The 20,585-nt window shown below is 44.3% G+C and overlaps 1 protein-coding gene across 7 annotated transcripts in view; it reads left to right on the top strand.

Annotated features, from left to right (window-relative positions):
* Window positions 1-20,585, top strand: part of syne3 (spectrin repeat containing, nuclear envelope family member 3) — a 227,240-nt gene that overhangs the window by 53,077 nt on the left and 153,578 nt on the right. For all 7 annotated transcript variants that reach the window (XM_068038411.1, XM_068038416.1, XM_068038415.1 and 4 more), the window contains exon 6: window positions 7,997-8,323. In XM_068038411.1, coding sequence (XP_067894512.1) covers window positions 7,997-8,323 — 327 coding nt within the window. The remainder of the gene's footprint in view (window positions 1-7,996; window positions 8,324-20,585) is intronic.

Here is a 20,585-nt window from a genome sequence, read left to right as displayed (position 1 = left end):
CCTGGTTATCCACTTGCCCTTAATATACTTATAAAACACCTTGGAATTTTCCTTTATCTTGCCCGTCAGTGTTTTTTCATGCCCACTATTTGCTCTCCTAATTTTTTAAGTAATCCCATACACTTTCTATACTCCTCTAGTGCCTCTGCTGTTTTCAGCCCTCTGAATGTGCCATAAGCCTCCTTTTTCTTCCTTATACAATTCTCTATGTCCCTTGACGTCTAGGGAACCCTGGACTTATTGGTCCGACCCTTCACCTTTACGGGAACATATTGGCCCTGAACACTCACAATTTCCCTTCTAAATGATTCCTGCTGGTCTGATGTCGACTTTCCTACAAGTAGCTGTCCCCAGTCCACTTTGGCCAGATCCTGTTTTATCATATTGAAATCGGTCTTCCCCCAATTCAGTATCTTTATTTCTGGTCCATTTTTGTCCTTTTTCACAACTACCTTAAATGTTGCATAGTTATGGTCACTGTCCCCGAAATGCACCCCCACTGACACTTCCACCACTTGTCCGGCTTCATTCCCTAAGATTAGGTCCAGTACTGCCCCTTCTCTTGCAGGACTTTCTACGTGCTGGCTGAAAAAGCTCTCCTGTATGCGCTTTAAGAATTCCGCCCCCTTGAAACCTCTTGCACTGAGACTATCCCAGTTAATATTGGGGAAGTTGAAATCCCTTACTATTATTGCCCTATTATTTTTATACTTCTTTGAGTACTTGCATCTATCTTTAGCAAAGATAATGATGCTGCCCAAGTCATAGTGAAAGTGGAGGTACTTGAGACACTGGATGGGCTAAAAATTGTTAGAGGAGGTATTAGATTGGCTGGTAAGTCACCAGCACCGGATTCCGAGGGAAGTAAGAGTAATTGCTGAGGCACTGGCAATAATCTTCCAAACCTCCTTCGATACAAGGGTGATGCTTAAGGACTGGAGAATTGTAAATGTTAGACCCTTGTTTAATAAGGGTGTAAGGATAAACCCAGAAACTACAGTTCTGTATTCTCACCACTCACTGGAATAAATTTCTCCTGAATTCACTATAGGATTGTTAGTTCGGTGATTATCTTATATTTATGTCCTCCGGTTTATGACTCCCTCACAAGTGAAAAGTTTTTCTTTGTGACTACCCTATCAAACCCTTTCATAATCTTAAAGATTTTGATCGGATCATTCCTCAGTCTTCTTCTTTCTAGCCTTTCCTGATTGGTATAATCTCAGAGTTATCATCTTTGTGAATCTTTTTTGTATCTTCTCCAGTGCCTCTTTATCCTTTTTATAATATGGAGACAGAACCATGCACGTTATTCCAAGTGGGGTTTAACTAGAGTTCTATACAAGTTGAACCTAACTTCTCTGCTTTTCAGTTCTACTCCTCCAGAAAGGAGCCCCGGTGCTTTGTTTGCTTTTTTTAATGGCCTTATTGACCTGTGTCACTGCTTTCAGTGTTTTGGTTATTTGAACTCTTACATCCCTTCATTCCTCTATCCCATTTAGATATTTAATTTCTAAGGAGTATATGGCCTCCTTATTCTTTCTAACAAAATGTATCACCTTACATTTACCTATTTTGATGTTAATTACATGCCCATTCTGCAAGTTTATTGGTCATAGAGTCAGAGTCGTACAGCATAGAAACAGGCCTTTCGGCCCACCGTGTCCATGCCGACCATAATGCCTATCTATACTAATCCCACCTGCCTGCATTAATTCCATATCCCTCTATGCCTTGCTCATTCAAATACCTGTCCAGATGCCTCTTAAATGTTGCTGCTGTTCCAGGTGTCTTCCTGGATTTTGTTGTACCCCTCCTCTGTGTTAACTACATCTTCCAATTTGGTGTCGGTTTTTGAAATTGTACTTTCGATTCCCAGTCCACAATTTACCTAAATGATTTAAACAACAGTAATTCCAGCACTAATCCTTGTGGAACGTCACTTCCCACCTTTTGCCAGTCTGAGTCTCTACCTTTTTGTTTTCTGTTTTGTAGCCAGCTTGCTATCCATTCTGCTACTTGTCCCCAACTCCACATGACTCCACCTCAGTCACGAGTAGACTTGGGAAATACAAATATATTACATTGAATGCATGACCCATATATACCCTACTGCTAAATAATTCAAAAAGGTTGATCAAGCATGAAATTTCCTTTTGAAACCCATGCTGATGGCCCTTTTGTTTTATTTTCAGTTTCTAGACCTTTGTTATATTTTTGAGTAAGGATTCAATACTTTCCTGTTATCGGTGTTAATCTAATTGGTCTGAAATTCTCTGCTTTTGTTCCATCTCTTTTTTTGTTTATTTCATGGGATGTGGACGTTGCTAACAAGGCCAGCATTGTTGCCTATCCCTAATTGCCCTTGAGAAGGTGGCGGTGAGCTACCTTCTTGAACCGCTGCAGTCCATCTGGTGTAGGTATACCCACAATGCTGTTGGGAAGGGAGTTCCATGTTTTTGATCTAGCGACAGTGAAGAAACGTGATATAGGTCTAAGTCAGGATGATGTACAGGAATAACATATGTTTGCCAGTCCTCTGGTATTATTTCCTTTCTAATGATTGTTTATATGCCGTAGTGCCTCTGCTATCTCCTCCCTAAATTTTTAAAATATGCAGGGATGCATTCCATCCAAACCAGGGATTTTATCCCCTCTAAGTTTGGTTTGTTTATCAATTATCTCCTCCCACTTACATATTTTTTGATCCCTAATGTCATATTCATCATGTTATTTCCTCTGGTAAATACTATCCACTATTTCTAAATATTGAGCCAGATTTAGTTAATAGATTATCGGTGCAAAAATGTATATCGATTAATGATTATAATATGATCAAGTTCACTGTGGTGTTTGAAAGGGAGAAACACAAAACTGCTGGGTCTGACCTGCCGGTGGGACTGGACATACCCGGGGATAGTGATGTTAGTGTCTGGGACGTTGTCAGGTCTGATTCTGTGAGTATGACTATGTCAGGCTGTTGCTTGACTAGTCTGGGGGACAGCTCTCCCAACTTTGGCACAAGCCCCCAGATGTTAGTAAGGAGAACTTTGCAGGGTCATCAGGGCTGGGTTTGCCTTTGTCGTTTTCCGGTGCCTAGGTCGATGCCGGGTGGTCCATCCGGTTTCATTCCTTTTTATTTACTTTGTAGCGGTTAGATAGAACTGAGTGGCTTGCTAGGCCATTTCAGAGGGAACGCAAGAGTCAACATATTGCTGTGGGTCTGGAGTCACATGTAGGCCAGACCAGGTAAGGACAGCATGTCACTCGTGCATGTCACTCCACTATTTAAGAAAGGTGAGAGAGGGAGCCAAGGCATTATCATCGATTATCTGTGGTTGATACATTGCTAGAACCTGTAATTAAGGATAGATTGACTGAACACCTTGAAAAGTTGAAGCTGATCCGAGTGAGCATAGATTTGCAAAGGGTAGGTCATGCCTGATGAACCTGATTGAATTTTTTTGAAGAGGTGACTGAAGTAGTGGACAGAGGAATGTCTATGGATGTTATTTATATGGATTTCCAGTTCTTCACAAGAGACTACCAGAAAGTAAAGAGTTGCACTTCTATAGCGTCCATCATGACCTCAGGACATCCCAAAGGGCTTTTTAGCCAATGAAGTACTACTTTTTGATGTGTAGTCACTGTTGCAATGTAGGGAATTAGAATTAGAATATTACAGCGCAGTAATTACAGCCCTTCGGCCCTCGATGTTGCGCCGAGCTGTGAAACCATCTGACCTACACTATTCCATTTTCATCCATGTGTCTATCCAATGTCCACTTAAATGCCCTTAAAGTTGGCGAATCTACTACTGCTGCAGGCAGGGCATTCCACGCCCTTACTACTCTCTGAGTAAAGAAACTGCCTCTCACATCTGTCCTATATCTATCACCCCTCAACTTGAAGCTATGTCCCCTCGTGTTTGCCATCACCATCCGAGGAAAAAGACGCTCACTATCCACCCTATCTAACCCTCTGATTATCTTATATGTCTCTATTAAGTCACCTCTCCTCCTCCTTCTCTCCAACGAAAACAACCTCAAGTCCCTCAGCCTTTCCTCGTAAGACCTTCCCTCCATACCAGGCAACATCCTAGTAAATCTCCTCTGCACCCTTTCCATAGCTTCCACATCCTTTCTATAATGCGGTGACCAGAACTGCACGCAATACTCCAGGTGCGGTCTCACCAGAGTCTTGTACAGCTGCAGCATGACCTCGTGGCTCCGAAACTCGACCCCCCTACTAATAAAAGCTAACACACCATATGCCTTCTTGACAGCCCTATTAACCTGGTTAGCAACCTTCAGGGATTTATGCACCTGGACACCAAGATCTCTCTGCTCATCTACACTAACAAGAATCTTCCCATTAGCCCAGTACTCTGCATTCCTGTTACTCCTTCCAAAGTGAATCATCTCACACTTTTCCGCATTAAACTCCATTTGCCATCTCTCAGCCCAGCTCTGCAGCCTATCTATGTCTCTCTGTACCCTACAACATCCTTCGGCACTATCCACAACTCCACCGACCTTAGTGTCATCTGCAAATTTACTAACCCACCCTTCTACACCCTCTTCCAGGTCATTTATAAAAATGACAAACAGCAATGGCCCCAAAACAGATCCTTGCGGTACACCACTAGTAACTAAACTCCAGGATGAACATTTGCCATCAACCACCACCCTCTGTCTTCTTTCAGCTAGCCAATTTCTGATCCAAAGCTCTAAATCACCTTCAACCCCATACTTCCGTATTTTCTGCAATAGCCTACCGTGGGGAACCTTATCAAACGCCTTACTGAAATCCATATACACCACATCCACTGCTTTACCCTCATCCACCTGTTTGGTCACCTTCTCGAAAAACTCAATAAGGTTTGTGAGGCACGACCTACCCGTCACAAAACCGTGCTGACTATCTCTAATGTACTTATTCTTTTCAAGATGATTATAAATCCTGTCTCTTATAACCTTTTCCAACATTTTACCCACAACCGAAGTGAGGCTCACAGGTCTATAATTACCAGGGCTGTCTCTACTCCCCTTCTTGAACAAGGGGACAACATTTGCAATCCTCCAGTCTTCCGGCACTATTCCTGTCGACAATGACGACATAAAGATCAAGGACAAAGGCTCTGCAATCTCCTCCCTAGCTTCCCAGAGAATCCTAGGATAAATCCCATCTGGCCCAGGGGACTTATCTATTTTCACACTTTCCAAAATTGCTAACACCTCCTCCTTGTGAACCTCAATCCCATCTAGCCTCGTAGCCTGAATCTCAGTATTCTCAACAACATTTTCTTTCTCTACTGTAAATACTGACGCAAAATATTCATTTAACACTTCCCCTATCTCCTCTGATTCCACACACAACTTCCCACTACTATCCTTGATTGGCCCTAATCTAACTCTAGTCATTCTTTTATTCCTGATATACCTATAGAAAGCCTTAGGGTTTTCCCTGATCCGATCCACCAATGACTTCTCGTGTCCTCTCCTTGCTCTTCTTAGCTCTCCCTTTAGATCCTTCCTGGCTAGCTTGTAGCTCTCAAGCGCCCTAACTGAGCCTTCACGTCTCATCCTAACATAAGCCTTCTTCTTCCTCTTGACAAGCGCTTCAACTTCTTTGGTAAACCACGGCTCCCTCGCACGACAACTTCCTCCCTGCCTCACAGGTACATACTTATCAAGGACACGCAGTAGCTGCTCCTTGAATAAGCTCCACATTTCGATTGTTCCCATCCCCTGCAGTTTCCTTCCCCATCCTACGCATCCTAAATCTTGCCTAATCGCATCATAATTTCCTTTCCCCCAGTTATAATTCTTGCCCTGCGGTATATACCTGTCCCTGCCCATCGCTAAGGTAAACCTAACCGAATTGTGATCACTGTCACCAAAGTGCTCACCTACATCTAAATCTAACACCTGGCCGGGTTCATTTCCCAGTACCAAATCCAATGTGGCATCGCCCCTGGTTGGCCTGTCTACATACTGTGTCAGAAAACCCTCCTGCACACACTGGACAAAAACTGACCCATCTAAAGTACTCGAACTATAGTATTTCCAGTCGATATTTGGAAAGTTAAAGTCCCCCATAACAACTACCCTGTTACTCTCACCCCTGTCGAGAATCATCTTCGCTATCCTTTCCTCTACATCTCTGGAACTATTCGGAGGTCTATAAAAGACTCCCAACAGGGTAACCTCACCTCTCCTGTTTCTAACCTCAGCCCATACTACCTCAGTAGACGAGTCCTCAAACGTCCTTTCTGTCGCTGTAATACTCTCCTTGATTAACAATGCCACACCCCCCCCTCTTTTACCATCTTCTCTGTTCTTACTGAAACATCTAAATCCCGGAATCTGCAACATCCATTCCTGCCCCTGCTCTACCCATGTCTCCGAAATGGCCACTCCATCGAGATCCCAGGTACCAACCCATGCTGCAAGCTCACCCACCTTATTCCGGATGCTCCTGGCGTTGAAATAGACACACTTTAAACCAGGTTCTTGCTTGCCAGTGCCCTCTTGCTTCCTTGTAACCATATCCCTGACCTCACTGCTCTCAACATCCTGTACACTGGCACTACAATTTGGGTTCCCATTCCCCTGCTGGGAATGTGGCAGCCAATTTGTGCAGAGCAAGCTTCCACACACAACAATGTGATAACTAGATAATCTGTTTTTGTGATGTTGATTGAAGGATAAATATTGACCAGGACATCAGGGTTAACTCCTCTGCTCTTTGAAATAGTGCCATGGGATCGTTTATGTCCCCATAAGAAAGCAGATGGGACCTCAGTTTAACTTCCCATCTGAAAGATGGCACCTCTGACAGTGCAGCATTCCCTCAGTGTTTTTCATTTGTGCTCGAGTCCTGGAATGGGACTTAAACCCACAACCAGGTGACTGAGAGGCAAGAGTGCTACCCACTAAGCCACAGCTGACATTTCAGCTACCTTCATGGATTTGAAGGCACATTATTGACCTGGTAAGGAAATTGGCTGAGTGGAAGGAGACAGAGACTGGAGATAATGGGCAAGTATTCTAATTGGCAGAAGGTGACTAGTGGTGTCTCTCAAGGATCTGTGTTGGGACTTCAACTGTTCAACTTTGAACCTAAGAAAAAAGGGGATAGAACAGAGTAATTTCTAAATGGTGAAAAGCTTGAAACAGTGGAGGTCCAGAGAAACTTGGGAGTCCAGGTATATGGATCATTAAAATGTCATGTACAGGTACAGAAAATAATCAAAAAGGCTAAAGGAATTCTTGATTTTATATCTTGAGGACTAGAATACAAAGGGGTAAAAGTCATGCTTCAGCTATACAAAGCTCTGGTTAGATCACACATGGAGTTACTTTGAACAGTTATGTGCACCACACCATAGAAAGGATATATTGGCTTTAGAGGGAGTGCAGCGTAGATTTACTACAATGATACCTGGACTCCAGGGATGAAGCTACGAGAAGATATTGCACAAACTAGGGTTATATTCCCTGAAATTTAGAAGGTTAAGGGCGATTTGACCAAAGTTACCAAGATAACAAGTGTAACAGGTAGAGTAGATAGAGAACAATTATTTCTGCTGGTTAGGGAGTCCAGGACAAGGGATAGACTAAAAATTAGAGCCAGATCTTTCAGGATTGAAATTAAGAAACACTTCTACAGACAAAAATGGAAGTTTGGAACTCTTTTCTGCAAATGGGAATTGGTGCTAGATCAGTAGTTAATTTTAAATTTGCTATTGATAGATTTTTGTTAGCCAAAGGTGTTGAGGTATATGGGACAAAGGTGGGGGGATGTATATGGAGTTAGGTCACAGGTCAGCCATGATCCTATTGAATGATGTTACAGGATTGAGGGGCTAAATGGCCAACTGTTCCTATGTTCCTGCTTTGTGAGTGAAAAGTCAAGAGCTGCAGTCTCCAAACGCTGACAGTTCTTCAGGTACTTTGATTAACCTGGACTAAGCTTCATTCTCCATTTGCAGGAGCTGAACGATACAGTCAGCAGCAAGGAAGGAGAGCTGGATAATTTGCAGGCTCAGGCCAAGACTGTAATAAACAACACTTCTCCCATGGGTGCTGAGCGCATCGCAAGAGACCTGGAGGAGCTGAGAAGAGACTGGGATAATCTCAGACTGAAGTGTCAGCAGGATCAGGGGCCACTGGAGCTTGGACTCCGTTCCATGCTTGACTACCGTTCCAGGGCTGAGCAGCTGGAGAGAGAAGTTACTGAATTACAGGACAGGTTACAGAGCCTGGATCTGCAACCTCTGGATGAGACTGATTTGGAAACTGCATGGCATAAATGTCTGGTAAGTTAGAAATGAAATCAGAGAATGACTGTAACAAAGAAGGAGGCCATTCAGCCCATCATGTCCTTGCTGGCTCTCTGCGAGAGCAACTCAGCTGGTCCCATTGACCCACCGTTTTTCCTGTCGTCCTGCAAATTTTTTCTCTTCAGATAATTCAGATAGTGGGTGGCACAGTGGCGCAGTGGTTAGCACCGCAGCCTCACAGCTCCAGCGACCCGGGTTCAATTCTGGGTACTGCCTGTGTGGAGTTTGCAAGTTCTCCCTGTGTCTGCGTGGGTTTCATCCGGGTGCTCCGGTTTCCTCCCACATGCCAAAGACTTGCAGGTTGATAGGTAAATTGGCCATTATACATTACCCCTAGTATAGGTAGGTGGTAGGGAAATATAGGGACAGGTGGGGATGTGGTAGGAATATGGGATTAGTGTAGGATTAGTATAAATGGGTGGTTGATGGTCGGCACAGACTCGGTGGGCCGAAGGGCCTGTTTCAGTGCTGTATCTCTTTTTAAAAAAAAAAAACATCCTTGCTTTTGTAATCTATCCCACAATTTATAATGCCCAGGATCCCGTATGACTTTTTAACCACTTTCTTAAACTGCCCTGGCACCTTCAATGTTTTATGCACTTATACCCCCAGGTCCCTTTGCTCCTCTTTCGAAATGTATCCTTTATTTTATATTGCCTCTCTTCATTCTTCCGACCAAATATATCACTTCATGCTTTTCTGCATTAAATTTCACCTACCATGTGTCTGCCCATCCCACCAGCCTGTCTATGTCCTGTTGAAGACCATCATTATCCTCCTCACAGTTCACAGTACTTCCAAGTAATGTTATTTGAAAATTAGTTACCGTGCCCTGCATTCCCAAGTCTAGGTCATTAATATAATTTAAAAAAAGCAATGGCCTGAGTACTAATCCCTGGGGAACCCCAATGTATACCTTCCTCCAGTCGGAAAAACAACCATTCACCACTACTCTGTTTCCTGTCACTCAGCCAATTTAGGAACAGGAGTAGGCCATTCAGCCTGCCCCGCCATTCAGTATGATTATGATTTACTTCAATGCCTTTTTTCCCATGCTATCCCCATATCATCGTCTACCCTGAGGCCATCTATGAGTCAGCTTTGACCACCTACGGCAAAAGTGCGAAGAGAAATGCAGACTGGTTTCAATCTCATAATGAAGAGCTGGAACCTGTCATAGCCGCTAAGCGCATTGCACTGTTGAACTACAAGAAAGCCCCCAGCGATTTAACATCCGCAGCACTTAAAGCAGCCAGAAGCACTGCACAAAGAACAGCCAGGCGCTGCGCAAACGACTACTGGCAACACCTATGCAGTCATATTCAGCTGGCCTCAGACACCGGAAACATCAGAGGAATTCAGACTACTAGGCTAGATGGGATTGAGGTTCACAAGGAGGAGGTGTTAGCAATTTTGGAAAATGTGAAAATAGATAAGTCCCCTGGGCCAGATGGGATTTATCCTAGGATTCTCTGGGAAGCCAGGGAGGAGATTGCAGAGCCTTTGTCCTTGATCTTTATGTCGTCATTGTCGACAGAAATAGTGCCGGAAGACTGGAGGATAGCAAATGTTGTCCCCTTGTTCAAGAAGGGGAGTAGAGACAGCCCTGGTAATTATAGACCTGTGAGCCTTACTTCGGTTGTGGGTAAAATGTTGGAAAAGGTTATAAGAGACAGGATTTATAATCATCTTGAAAAGAATAAGTTCATTAGCGATAGTCAGCACGGTTTTGTGAAGGGTAGGTCGTGCCTCACAAACCTTATTGAGTTTTTCGAGAAGGTGACCAAACAGGTGGATGAGGGTAAAGCAGTGGATGTGGTGTATATGGATTTCAGTAAGGCGTTTGATAAGGTTCCCCACGGTAGGCTATTGCAGAAAATACGGAAGTATGGGGTTGAAGGTGATTTAGAGCTTTGGATCAGAAATTGGCTAGCTGAAAGAAGACAGAGGGTGGTGGTTGATGGCAAATGTTCATCCTGGAGTTTAGTTACTAGTGGTGTACCGCAAGGATCTGTTTTGGGGCCACTGCTGTTTGTCATTTTTATAAATGACCTGGAAGAGGGTGCAGAAGGGTGGGTTAGTAAATTTGCGGATGACACGAAGGTTGGTGGAGTCGTGGATAGTGCCGAAGGATGTTGTAGGGTACAGAGGGTCATAGATAGGCTGCAGAGCTGGGCTGAGAGATGGCAAATGGAGTTCAATGCGGAAAAGTGTGAGGTGATTCACTTTGGAAGGAGTAACAGGAATGCAGAGTACTGGGCTAATGGGAAGATTCTTGGTAGTGTAGATGAACAGAGAGATCTTGGTGTCCAGGTACATAAATCCCTGAAAGTTGCTACCCAGGTTAATAGGGCTGTTAAGAAGGCATATGGTGTGTTAGCTTTTATTAGTAGGGGGATTGAGTTTCGGAGCCACGAGGTCATGCTGCAGCTGTACAAAACTCTGGTGAGACCGCACCTGGAGTATTGCGTGCAGTTCTGGTCACCGCATTATCGGAAGGATGTGGAAGCTTTGGAAAAGGTGCAGAGGAGATTTACTAGGATGTTGCCTGGTATGGAGGGAAGGTCTTACGAGGAAAGGCTGAGGAACTTGAGGTTGTTTTCGTTGGAGAGAAGGAGGAGGAGAGGTGACTTAATAGAGACATATAAGATAATCAGAGGGTTAGATAGGGTGGATAGTGAGAGTCTTTTTCCTCGGATGGTGATGGCAAACACGAGGGGACATAGCTTCAAGTTGAGGGGTGATAGATATAGGACAGATGTGAGAGGTAGTTTCTTTACTCAGAGAGTAGTAGGGGCGTGGAACGCCCTGCCTGCAACAGTAGTAGACTCGCCAACTTTAAGGGCATTTAAGTGGTCATTGGATAGACATATGGATGAAAATGGAAGAGTGTAGGTCAGATGGTTTCACAGGTCGGCGCAACATCGAGGGCCGAAGGGCCTGTACTGCGCTGTAATGTTCTCTTTAAAAAAAAAAAAATGTGTGATGGCATGAAGGAGAGCTCTTGGGCCAACCATCAAGAAGATCGCCCCCCTCAAATCTAAATCAGGGGACATAATCACTGACCAACACAAACAAATGGACTGCTGGGTTGAGCACTACCTAGAACTGTACTGCAGGGAGAATGCTGTCACTGAAACTGCCCTCAATGCAACCCTGCCTCTACCAGTGATGGTTGAGCTTGACATACAGCCAACCAAATCGGAACTCAGTGATGCCATTGATTCTCTAGCCAGCGGAAAAGCCCCTGGGAAGGACAGCGTTACCTCTGAAATAATCAAGACTGCCAAGCCTGCTATACTCTCAGCACTACATGAACTGCTATGCCTGTGCTGGGACGAGGGAGCAGTACCCTAGGACATGCGCGATGCCAATATCATCACCCTCTATAAAAACAAAGGTGACCGCGGTGACTGCAACAACTACCGTGGAATCTCCCTGCTCAGCATACTGGGGAAAGTCTTTGCTTGAGTCGCTCTGAACAGGCTCCAGAAGCTGGCCGAGCGTGTCTACCCTGAGGCACAGTGTGGCTTTCGTGCAGAGAGATCGACCGTTGACATGCTGTTCTCCCTTCGTCAGATACAGGAGAAATGCCGTGAACAACAGATGCCCCTCTACATTGCTTTCATTGATCTCACCAAAGCCTTTGACCTCGTCGGCAGACGTGGTCTCTTCAGACTACTAGAAAAGATTGGATGCCCACCAAAGCTACTAAGTATCATCACCTCATTCCATGACAATATGAAAGGCACAATTTAACATGGTGGCTCCTCATCAGACTCCTTTCCTATCCTGAGTGGCGTGAAACAGGGCTGTGTTCTCGCACCCACACTTTTTGGGATTTTCTTCTCCCTACTGATTTCACATGCGTTCAAGTCCTCTGAAGAAGGAATTTTCCTCCACACAAGATCAGGGGGCAGGTTGTTCAACCTTGCCCGTCTAAGAGCGAAGTCCAAAGTACAGAAAGTCCTCATCAGGGAACTCCTCTTTGCTGACAATGCTGCTTTAACATCTCACACTGAAGAGTGCCTGCAGAGTCTCATCGACAGGATTGCGGCTGCCTGCTATGAATTTGGCCTAACCATCAGCCTGAAGAAAACGAACATCATGGGGCAGGACGTCAGAAATGCTCCATCCATCAATATTGGCGACCACGCTCTGGAAGTGGTTCAAGAGTTCACCTACCTAGGCTCAACTATTAGCAGTAACCTGTCTCTAGATGCAGAAATCAACAAGCGCATGGGAAAGGCTTCCACTGCTATGTCCAGACTGGCCAAGAGAGTGTGGGAAAATGGCGCACTGACACGGAACACAAAAGTCCGAGTGTATCAGGCCTGTGTCCTCAGTTCCTTGCTCTACGGCAGCGAGGCCTGGACAATGTATGTCAGCCAAGAGCGACGTCTCAATTCATTCCATCTTCGCTGCCTCCGGAGAATCCTTGGCATCAGGTGGCAGGACTGTATCTCCAACACAGAAGTCCTCGAGGCGGCCAACATCCCCAGCTTGTACACACTGTTGAGTCAGCGGCGCTTGAGATGGCTTGGCCATGTGAGCCGCATGGAAGATGGCAGGAGCTCCAAAGACACATTGTACAGCGAGCTCGCCACTGGTATCAGACCCACCGGCCGTCCATGTCCCTGCTTTAAAGACGTCTGCAAACGCGACATGAAATCCTGTGACATTGATCACAAGTCGTGGGAGTCAGTTGCCAGCGTTCACCAGAGCTGGCGGGCAGCCATAAAGGCGGGGCTAAAATGTGGCGAGTCGAAGAGACTTAGTAGTTGGCAGGAAAAAAGACAGAGGCGCAAGGGGAGAGCCAACTGTGCAACAGCCCCGACAAACAAATTTCTCTGCAGCACCTGTGGAAGAGCCTGTCATTCTAGAATTGGCCTTTATAGCCACTCCAGACGCTGCTTCACAAACCACTGACCACCTCCAGGCGCGTATCCATTGTCTCTCGAGATAAGGAGGCCAAAGAAGGATCCCCATATCATTTTATGTCATTGGTATTTAGAAATCTGTCAATCTATGCTTTAAACATACTCAATGACTGAGCTACCACAGCCCTCTGGGTTAGAGAATTCCAAAGATTCACAACCCTCTGTGTAAAGAAATTTCTCCTCATCTCGGTCCTAAGTGGCTTCCCTGCTATTTTGGTGAAATTGTGTCCCCTGGTTCTGGACTCCCCAACCAGGGGAAACATCTTACCTATATCTACCCTGTCTATCCCTTTAAGTATTTTGTCAGTTTTAATGAGATCACCTCTCATTCTTAGAAACTCTGGAGAATACAGGCCCAGTTTCCCCAATCTCTCTTCATATAACAGTCCCGCCATCCCGGGAATAAGTCTGGTGAACCGTGGTTGCACTCCCTCTCTGGCAATAATATCCTCCCTAAAGTAAGGGGACCAAAACTGCACACAGTACTCCAGGTGCGGTCGAACCAAGGTTCTATACAATTGAAGCAAGATTTCACTAGTCCTGTATTCAAATCCTCTTACGATAAAGGCTAACATACCATTAGCCTTCCTAATTGCTTGCTGCACCTGCATGTTAGCTTTCAGTGACTTATTGACGAGGACACCTGGATCCCTTTGTACATCCACACTTTCTAATCTCTTACCATTTAAGAAATACTCTGCAGATCTGTTTCTCCTACTGAAGTCGATAACATCACATTTTTCCACATTATATTCCCTCTGCCACATTCTTGCCTACTCACTAACACTAAATCTGTCCAAATTGCCTTGAAGCCACTTTGCATCTTCCTCACAACACACATTCCCACCTAGTTTTGTCTCATCCGTGAACTTGGAAATATTACATTTGGTTCCCACATCCAAATCATTAATATATATTGTGAACAGCTGGGGCCCAAGCACTGATCCTTGCATTACCCCACTAATCACAGCCTGCCAACGTGAGAATGACCTGTTTATTCCTACTCTCTGTTTCTACCTGTTAACCAATCCTTAATCCATGCCAGTATATTACCTCATATCCCATGTGCTTTAATTTTGCTAACCAACCTCCTGTGGGGGTCTTTATCAAAAGCCTTCTGAAAATCCAAGTAAACTACGTCCACCAACTCCTCTTTATCAATTCTGTTAGTAACATCCTACGGTTTACTACTATTTTTGGCAACTTTATAGACCTTTTCTTTTCATCTTATACAATCCTTAACTTCCTTTGCTAGCCGTGTTTGCCTGCCTGTACTTTTGGGGTTTTTATGCCTTGAAGGAATGTAAAGTTACTGTAAACTATGTAATAATTTTTTTGAAGATTGTTCATTGTCTATGCACTGTCATAGTTTTGAATGTATTTTCCCAATCCACCTCAGCAGCTTGCCCCTCGTACCTTCATAATTTCCTTTGTTCAAATTTAACACCCTGGCTTCAGATTGAATTACCTCGCTTTCAAACATAATGTAAAATTCAATCATATTATGGTCACTCATCCCTAAAGGTTCCTTTACAACAAGATTATTAATTAGCCCTTTCTCATTACATAACACTAGATCTAAAATAGCCTGTTCTCTGGTCAGTTCCTCAACATACTGCTTTAGAAAACCATCCCTAACACACTCCAGAAACACATCCTCCACAGCATTAGTGCTCATTAGATTTACACAGTCTATATGCAGATTGAAGTTACCCATGATTACTGTATTACCCATGCTACATGCTTCTCTAATCTTCTGATGAATACCATGCCCCTGACTACCACAACTGTTTGGTGGCCTATAAACAACTCGCAGCAATGTTTGCTGCCCCTTGCTGTTTCTTAGCTTCACCCAAATAGATTCCCTTTTTGTTCATCCGATCTGAGATCCGCCCTTACTAATGTATTGATAATATCCCTTATTATCAGTGCAACACCACCTCCTTTTCCATTTTGCCTGTCCTTCCTAAATGTCGAATATCCTTGAATATTCAGTTCTCAGTCTTGGTCACCTTGTAGCCACGTTTCTGTAATGGCAGTTAGATCAGACCCATTTACCTCTATTTGTGCCTTTCAGTCATCTGCCTTGTTGAAAATTCTGTGCGCATTCAGGTTGAGTGCCCTTAACCTTGTCGTCTTGACATTCTGCATTCGAAGCCTGGTTGATGCTCGCCTTTGTTTCGCCTACCTTCTAATCTCGCTTGCTACTTTTCTACCTCCTGTGATCAACTTTATTTCCTTCCAATTTGAGCTACCCTTCAGGTTCCCATCCCCCTGACAAGCTACCTTAAACCCTCCCCAATAGCACTAGCAAATCTACACCTGTTAAGGTGTAGCCCATCCATCTTGTACAGGTCCCACCTGCCCAAGAACCAGTCCCGACGTTTCAGATGTCTGATGCCCTCCCTCCTGCACCAATTCTCCAGCCACGTGATCAGTCCTCCTATTCCTATGCTCATTAGCACGTGGCACTGGGAGTAGTCCTGAGATTACTGCTCTTGAGGTCCTGCTTTTTAATTTCCTACCTAACTCCCTAAAATCTGCTTTCAGGACCTCATCCTATGTCATTGGTTCCAATGTGGATCACAACCTCTGGCTGTTCACCCTCCCCCAGAAGATTGTCCTTCAACCGTGCCGTGACATCCTTGACCCTGGCACCAGGGAGGTAATACACCATCCTGGAGTCACGTTTACTGCTGCAGAAACGCCTGTCTAATCCTTGACTATCGAATCCCTATCACTATTGTTCTTCCACTCTTCTTTCTCCCACTTCTGTGTAGCTGAGCCCTGTGGTGCCACGGACTTTGTTCTGGCTGCACTCCCCTGAGGAACTATCGGCCTCACCAGGATCCAAAATGGAAAATTTAATATCCAAGCTGCCATTGTCCCTTTTATTCCATGGGCTTCAACCTTGCTGGGAAGCCTATTATGTGGCACTTTATCAAACACCATATACAACACAAAAACCACATTACCCTCGTCAACCCTCTCTGTTATTAAAAACTCAAGTTATTTAAAATGATTTGCCTTGAATAAATGCATGCTGGCTTTCTTTAATTAATCCATGTTGGTCCAAGTTACAGTTAATTTTGTTCTGGATTATCAGTTCTAAAAGCTTTCCCACTAATGAGGTTAAACTGACTGGCCTGTAGTTGCTAAGCTTATCTATGCACCCTTTTCTGAACAAGAGTGTAACATTTGCAATTTTCCAGTCTTCTGGCACCAACCCTGTGTTAGGAGGATTGGAAGATTATGGCCAATGCCTGTGGAATTTCTACCCTTAATTCATTCAGTATCCTTGTATGCATTTCCTCTAGTCCTGGTGACTTATCAACTTTCGGTACAGCCGGCCTTTCCAATACCACCTCTATCAAATTTGAGCCCTCCAGTGTCTTGACTACCTCCTCTTTCACTATAACTTCAACAGCAGCATGTTCCTTGGTAAAGGCAAATGCAGAGTACTCATTTAGTACCTCAGCCATGCCCTCTGCCTCCATGTGTGAATCCCCTTTTTGGTCCTTATTTGGCCGCATCCCTCCTTTTACCACCGTTTTGCTCTTCATATGCATATAGGAGACTTTCGGATTCCCTTTTATGTTAGCTGCCAGCCTCTTCTGATACCGTGTCTTGGCTTCTCTTATCTTTTCACTTCCCCTCTGAACTTTCTATATTCAGCTTGGTTCTCACTTATATTATCAATTTGACATCTGCCATCTGCATTCTTTTTCTGCTTCATCTTACTGTCTCTGTCGTCATCCAGGGAGCTGTGACTTTGTTTGCCCTGCCTGTTCTTCTCATGGGAATGTACCTCCGCTGTACCCAAACTGTCTCCACTTTAAATTGTGGGGGGGGGTCTAAACTAATGTGGCAGGGGGATGGGATACAGAGTGGAAGCACAGTAGGGGGTGTTGTACAATCAAATATAAATGTGAAGCTAAGTCAGTCCAGAGGACCGAGTAAATGTAGACCTGTTAAGGCTCAGGCAAATAATGCAAGACTGGATTGTATCTATTTTAATGAAAGGAGTCTTACTAGTAAGGCAGATGAATTGAGGACGTTGATTAACACATGGGAATATGATATTATTGCTATCACTGAGACATGGTTGAGGGAGGGGCAGCTTAATATCCCAGGGTATAGAATCTTCAGACATGGTAGGGGAGGGGGTAAAAGAGGAGGTGGCATCGCACTGTTGATTAAGGAATCAATTACTGCAGTAAGGAGGGATGATATCCCAGAAGGTTCCTCCAATGAGGCCATATGGGTAGAACTTAAAAACAAAAAGGGGGCAATCACTTGGCTGGGAGTGTACTACAGGCCTCCAAACAGTCAGGGAGAGATAGAGGAGCAGATATGTAGGCAAATCGCAGAGGGGCAAAAATAACAGGGTAATAATAGTCGGGGATTTCAACTTCCCTTATATTAGAAGGGATGTAAGTGAAGGGGAATAAGAAAAGTGATAGGCAGAGAAATCAAGGGCCAGAATCAAACAGGGCCACAGTGAAAAATAGTGGGAAGGGGACAAGTAATGTTAAAACGACAAGCCTTAAGGCTTTGTGCCCGAACGCGTGGAGCATTCGCAATAAAGTGGATGAATTAATCGCGCAAATAGATGTAAACGAGTATGATACAGTCGGGATTACGGAGACATGGCTGCAGGGTGACCAGGGATGGGAAATGAACATCAAGGGATGTTCAGTATTTAGGAAGGACAGACAAAAAGCAAAAGGCGGTGGAGTTGCATTGCTGGTTGAAGAGGAAATTAACGCAATAGTGAGGAAAGATATTAGCTCTGACGATGTGGAATCTATATGGGTAGAGCTGAGAAACATTAAGGGGCAAAAAACGTTAGTGGGGGTTGTATATAGACCCCCAAACTGTAGTGGTGATGTTGGGAATGGCATTAAACAGGAAATTAGAGATGCATGCAATAAAGGAACATCTGTAATTCTGGCTGAGTTTAATCTTCATATAGATTGGGCAAATCAAATTAGTCACAATACCGCAGAGGAGGAATTTTTGGAGTGCATATGGGATGGTTTTCTGGACCAATACGTTGAGGAACCAACTGGAGAACAGGCCATCCTCGATTGGGTATTGTGTAATAAGAGAGGAATAATTGACAATCTAGTGGTGCGAGACCCCTTGGGGAGGAGTGACCATAATTTGATAGAATTCTTCATCAAGATGGAGAGTGACGTAGTTGATTCTGAGACAAGGGTCCTGAATCTTAGTGAAGGAAACTACGAAGATATGAGGTGCGAGTTGGCCATGACAGATTGAGAAACGTTACTTAAAGGGATGACGATGGATAGGCAATGGCAAACATTTAAAGAGCGCATGTATGAACTGCAACAATTGTTTATCCCTGTCTGGCACAAAAGTAAAACGGGAAAGGAAGCCAAACCATGGCTTACAAGGGAAATTAGTGATAACATTAGATCCAAGGAAGAGGCATATAAATTTGCCAGGAAAAACAAAGATTGGGAGCAGTTTAGAATTCAGCAAAGGAGGACCAAAGGATTGATTAAGAAGGGGAAAATAGAGTACGAGAGCAAGCTTGCGGGGAGCATAAAACCTGACTGTAAAAGTTTCTATAGGTATGTGAAGAGAAAAAGATTGGTGAAGACAAATGTAGGTCCCTTACAGTCAGAAACAGGGGAATTTATTATGGGGAGTAAAGAAATGGCTGACCAACTAAATGCATACTTTGGTTCTGGCTTCACAAAGGAGGACACAAATATCATACCAGAAATGTTGGGGAACACAGGGTTTAGTGAGAGAGAGGAACTGAAAGAAATCATTATTAGTAGAGAAATGGTGTCGGGGAAGTTGATGGGATTGAAGGCCGATTAGTCCCTAGGGCCTGATGGTATGCATCCCAGAGTACTTAAGGAAGTGGCCCTAGAAATAGTGGTCATCTTCCAAGATTCTATAGACTCTGGAACAGTTCCTACAGATTGGAGGGTAGCTAATGTAACCCCACTATTTAAAAAGGGAGGTAGAGAGAAAGCTGGGAATTATAGACCAGTCAGCCTGACGTCGGTAGTGGGGAAAATTCTAGAGTCCATTATCAAAGATTTTATGGCAGAACACTTAGAGAACAATGGTGGAATCGGGCAGAGTCTGCATGGATTTACGAAAGGGAAATCATGCTTGACAAATCTACTAGAATTCTTCGAGGATGTAACTAGTAGAGTTGATGAGGGGGAGCCAATGGATGTGGTTTATTTGGACTTTCAGAAGGCTTTCGACAAAGTCCCACATAAGAGATTAGCATGTAAAATTAAAGCGCATGGGATTGGGGGTAGTGTACTGCGATGGATAGAAAATTGGTTGGCGGACAGGAAACAAAGAGTAGGGATAAATGGGTCTTTTTCAGAATGGCAGGCAGTGACTAATGGGGTACTGCAGGGATCGGTGCTAGGACCCCAGCTATTCACAATATATATTAATGATTTAGATGAGGGAACTAAATGTAATATCTCCAAATTTGCAGATGACACAAAACTGGGTGGGAGGGTGAGTTGTGAGGAGGATGCAGAGAGGCTTCAGGGTGATTTGGACAAGTTAAGTGAGTGGGCTAATGCATGGCAGATGCAGTATAATGTGGATAAATGTGAGGTTATCCACTTTGGTAGCAAAAACAGGAATTCAGATTATTATCTGAACGGCTATAAACTGAGAGAGGGGAATATGCAACGAGACCTGGGTGTTCTCGTACACCAGTCGCTGAAGGTAAGCATGCAGGTGCAACAGGCAGTAAAAAAGGCAAATGGTATGTTGGCCTTCAAAGCGAGAGTATTCGAATACAGAAGCAAATATACAGGGCCTTGGTGAAGCCACATCTGGAATATTGTGTGCAGTTTTGGTCTCCTTATCTGAGGAAGGATGTTCTTTCTATAGAGGGAGTGCAGCGATTCCTGGGATGGCAGGACTGATGTATGAGGAGGGATTGAGTCAGTTAGGATTATATTCGCTGGAGTTCAGAAGAGTGAGGGGGGATCTCATAGAAACCTATAAAATTCTAACAGGACTTGACAGGGTAGATGCAGGAAGAATGTTCTCGATGGTGGGGGAGTCCAGAACCAGGGGTCATAGTCCAAGGATACGGGGTAAACCTTTCAGGACTGAGATGAGGAGAAATTTCTTCACCCAGAGAGTGGTGAGCCTGTGGAATTTGCTACCACAGAAAGCAGTTGAGGCCAAAACATTGTATGTTTTCAAAAGGGAGTTAGATATAGCTCTTGGGTCTAAAGGGATTATCGGGTATGGAGCGAAAGCAGGAACAGGTTACT

The sequence above is a fragment of the Heterodontus francisci genome, chromosome 9 (genome assembly GCF_036365525.1).
Source record: "Heterodontus francisci isolate sHetFra1 chromosome 9, sHetFra1.hap1, whole genome shotgun sequence".
In the NCBI taxonomy this organism is placed as follows: Eukaryota; Metazoa; Chordata; class Chondrichthyes; order Heterodontiformes; family Heterodontidae; genus Heterodontus; species Heterodontus francisci.
This window is presented reverse-complemented; position numbering and strand designations above follow the sequence as displayed.